Source organism: Merops nubicus, unplaced genomic scaffold, assembly GCF_000691845.1.
Source record: "Merops nubicus isolate BGI_N331 unplaced genomic scaffold, ASM69184v1 scaffold47185, whole genome shotgun sequence".
NCBI lineage: Eukaryota > Metazoa > Chordata > Aves > Coraciiformes > Meropidae > Merops > Merops nubicus.
In genome coordinates this window covers 2356-5862 of record NW_008609791.1, presented here as the reverse complement: position 1 = coordinate 5862, position 3507 = coordinate 2356, and the positions used below count along the sequence as shown (strand labels likewise).

The 3507-nt window shown below is 46.6% G+C and overlaps 1 protein-coding gene across 1 annotated transcript in view; it reads right to left on the bottom strand.

Moving 5' to 3' along the window:
• Positions 1-17: 17 nt before the first annotated feature.
• The window catches only part of LOC103773319 (inorganic pyrophosphatase), a 5839-nt gene continuing 2349 nt past the window's right edge, over positions 18-3507 (bottom strand). The window contains exons 2-5 of the mRNA XM_008940684.1: positions 2975-3028; positions 2307-2426; positions 430-516; positions 18-184 (exon numbers count right to left, since the gene is read on the bottom strand). Of these exons, the coding sequence (XP_008938932.1) occupies positions 50-184; positions 430-516; positions 2307-2426; positions 2975-3016 (384 nt within the window). The 5' untranslated portion in view covers positions 3017-3028 and the 3' untranslated portion in view covers positions 18-49. The remainder of the gene's footprint in view (positions 185-429; positions 517-2306; positions 2427-2974; positions 3029-3507) is intronic.

The following is a 3507-nucleotide window of genomic DNA, read 5'->3' as shown; positions in this document are numbered from 1 at the left end:
CCCCAGCTTTGTTGCCCTTCTGTGTAAGCACAATGGCTCCTCCCTCCCATTACTTACCGTTATAGTTATCTGCTTCAGGGTCTTCAACGTTGATAGCAATCACCTTCCAGTCTGTCTCCCCCTCATCAATCAGTGCCAGCGTGCCCAGCACCTTCACCTTGATGACTTCTCCTCGAGAGCAGACCTGTGAGGACAAAGATCTCGCTGCCTGTCCTGCTGCATCCCAGGAATGCACAACAGGAGACCGTGCAAGCTGCCACGGGATCAGCTGGCTCTGCAAGATCTCATCAACAATCTCCAGAGGCAGAGGAGGGAAATGTTATGTTCTTACAGCAGAGGAGGTAGGAAGTGAGTAATGCCTCTGCGTAATTGACTTCAGAGATGTTAATTACACGTTTCCAAAGACAGTTACCCTTTAGAGAGCTTTACCTTGCTTCCAATTTCACACACATCAATTGGATCGTTATCTCCACAGCAGCCAGTGTTTTCATCTTTGTGACCTGGGTCTTCCCAAGTCTGCAAAATAATCCACACACAAGCACATAAGAACTGTCAGGTTTCAAGAGAAACAACAAAAAGCAGGTTTATTACCTCAGGCCTGCGATTGCCTCCTCGATACAGATGGTGGCTCACTTCATGTGTGCTTTAAGGTCTAGCAGTTGGGCTACTACTATTTGTGCCTGCAAAGGTGGTTTGGATCCAAGTGAAAAGCTCTTATCTCACCAAGGGTGAGCTGCTCCCTCCCCAGAGAGAAACCTTTTTTCAACAGCTCTCCGGACTTCCTCCTCCGTTGCCCAGCTGCAGAAAGGTGAAGTTCACATCTATAAAGAACACTCATGGATTTGGCTGCCTGCCTGTTCCTCTCCTTATTCTTTTCTTAACAGAAGCTTCCTGAACTCCAGACAGAAGTTCAACAGAGATGGAAGACAGACAGGGTGTATTGTTTCCTTTTAATTGAATGATTAAAGACACACTGTTACACTGGAGCAGTGACAAGAATAACGAGGCCCATACTTGGGCCCAGTGTCCTTGTGTGTCTCACCTAAAGCAGTGAGCACAAGCTGGAAGACAGGACTCCAGAAGGCATTTGAGCTATACCTCCAAAATTAATAGCTGCTCAAAACACACCTCTGATTAAGACACTGTGCCCACTTGTGTCATAAGGAGCATCTATCTCTAAGGTTCACAGAATGGTTTGGGTTTGAAGAGACCTTTAAATGCCATCTAGTCCACCCACACTGCACTGAGCAGGGACATCTGCAACTAGAGCAGGTTGCTCAGAGCCCCATCCAACCTCACCTGGAATGGCTCCAGGGATGAGGCTTTGACCACCTCTCAGGGCTAGTGTCTCATCACGCTCAAGACTTTTGAGATATAAAAAAGGGAATGCTCTTCCCAAATCTCTGCCTGCCAGGACATGACTTTGTGATGCCTCCAGAGCATTCAGGGAGATAGATGTACTGAAACCTGGGTGGTGCTGAAGGACTCCTCACAGCCACTACTGCACTTCCCTACAAGGAAGTGTTAAGTCTGGTCCCTTGCCCTTTATGCAGAAATATCTTTGACTCGCTAACACATGATTGAGGGAAGGCTTCAAGAGCTGTGAGTCTGTAAACAAACAAACTGGCTCCAGAATCTATCCCAGTTTCCCTGGGACCTGTCACTGACAATTTATTTCTCTAAAGGAAACTGAAACCTTAGAGAACATTGGAGGCAAACAGCCTTGCTCAAGGTTCCTCTTTGTCTCAGAGTCACCAGCCAGGTAAGAGCACGTGTCCAGGTGTCACTGCCTGTTGTCCCACCTCGCCAGCTGTTTCAGGGACGCATGCCTCAGGACTGCCAAGCGCCTTTCTTGGGGCCAACACTGAGATCAGGGCACCTACCACCATCTAGACCTGACTAGACCAGGTCAATCCCTTGGCCTAGCTCTGTGCTTTAGACCCTGAACCATGAGAGCGACAGAAACGGGACAGATACAGTCTTCAGATCAAGTCACATTTTCGTTATCCCCATCCAAAGTCTGAAACAACAACCACCTAATTCACTGGAAGGAGAATCTTCTATAAAGATTTGGGCCTGCAGGCCAGGTACCTTACCAGCAGCAGCTTCTCATCCTTAAATTTTCCAACAATTTGTTCACAGCGTTAGGTACAAGCCTACTCCTTGAGATTTCTACTTAAAAGTAGAAAACTTGCTCTCTTGTGGTCCAGATCAGACTCACAGCTGAACATTTACTCCTTCACAGAGGCAGGCATCCTCTCTCCTCCCCATTAGAAAGGATGAGGCACCAAAACAAGTTACAGTACCTGAGGGATAGCACCGTAATTCCAGATGTAACCCTTATGGGGGAACACGTTGGCTACGTAGCGCAGTTTTCCTTTCTTCACATCTTGTTTAATTGGGTTTAAGGGATCCTTTGTTGCAATCTGAAAGAAAAGTTACATAATCTTTGCTCTCGAAGAAAAACCAAGTGACTATTTTAACAAAGCTGGCTGCTAACCAGCAAGGCAAGAGATCAGGAGCTGACCCTGAGGCACACAGCAGATACTGGACAACTCCATTTCTTGTTGCATTGCCATCTGCTGGGACACCAATTTCAGCACTTACAGACGTCAGACCCCTACGGGCCTGCAAGCTGTAAGACATCAATTTAAATCAGAGACCACAGGACAACACAAAGTTCTTCCAACTTCTGTGGGTCTCAGCCTCCATGCTAGACCTCCAGCATTAAGCGAGGAGTTACATGAGGAACTAGGACTGTGTCTAGAGAGGTCCCTTGACATGATGCCCAGAGTACAGCAGGTTTTGGAAGGCCTGATTTATTTGGGCTGAATTATTTTCTTGCCATTTATGGAGCCACCACTGCTAGACCACCCCACTTCTGGACATGGAGCTGAGGGGGAGAGAATGAGCAAAGCCAAACATTAATAGACCGGTCAGCTCCAAGCACTCAAGCTAGGAACTGTCAGATTACCTCCATTTTAGCGTTTGTCCATCGAGGTACTTCCACAACCATGTTGAACACATTCTGAAGAGAGGAAAACATCAGTGAATGGGAAGGAATCTCAGGACCACGCTTTAAACTAAGGAACATACGTAAGTAAGCATGAAAGCCAACCAGTTCCTAACTTTTTTTCCACTCTGTTTTATTTCCAGTGCCAGTTTTGATGCAGTTGGTAGAAGTGTAGTCCAGTCATTACTCAAAGCTGAAGAGATGCCATCCAAAGCTAGACTGAGGTTACCCAGACTCCCCAGCAGTCATCACCCATCAACATCTCTGTCATATTCCTGGATTACTGAGCTGTAGGTTTAAATGAATTGAAGACAGCTGCATGCAGACTACTCTTGATGTAACAAAATGAGGTTTTAAGCATATTTATTAAAGTGCCTAACGTGACAGCAAGATCCAAGCAGTTGAAGAGAGACAAGGCTTACCAGCAAAAGCCATCTGTTTAGTAACGTGGGTACCTACGTGCTGCTCTGAATGAACCAAGAACATCACTCCCA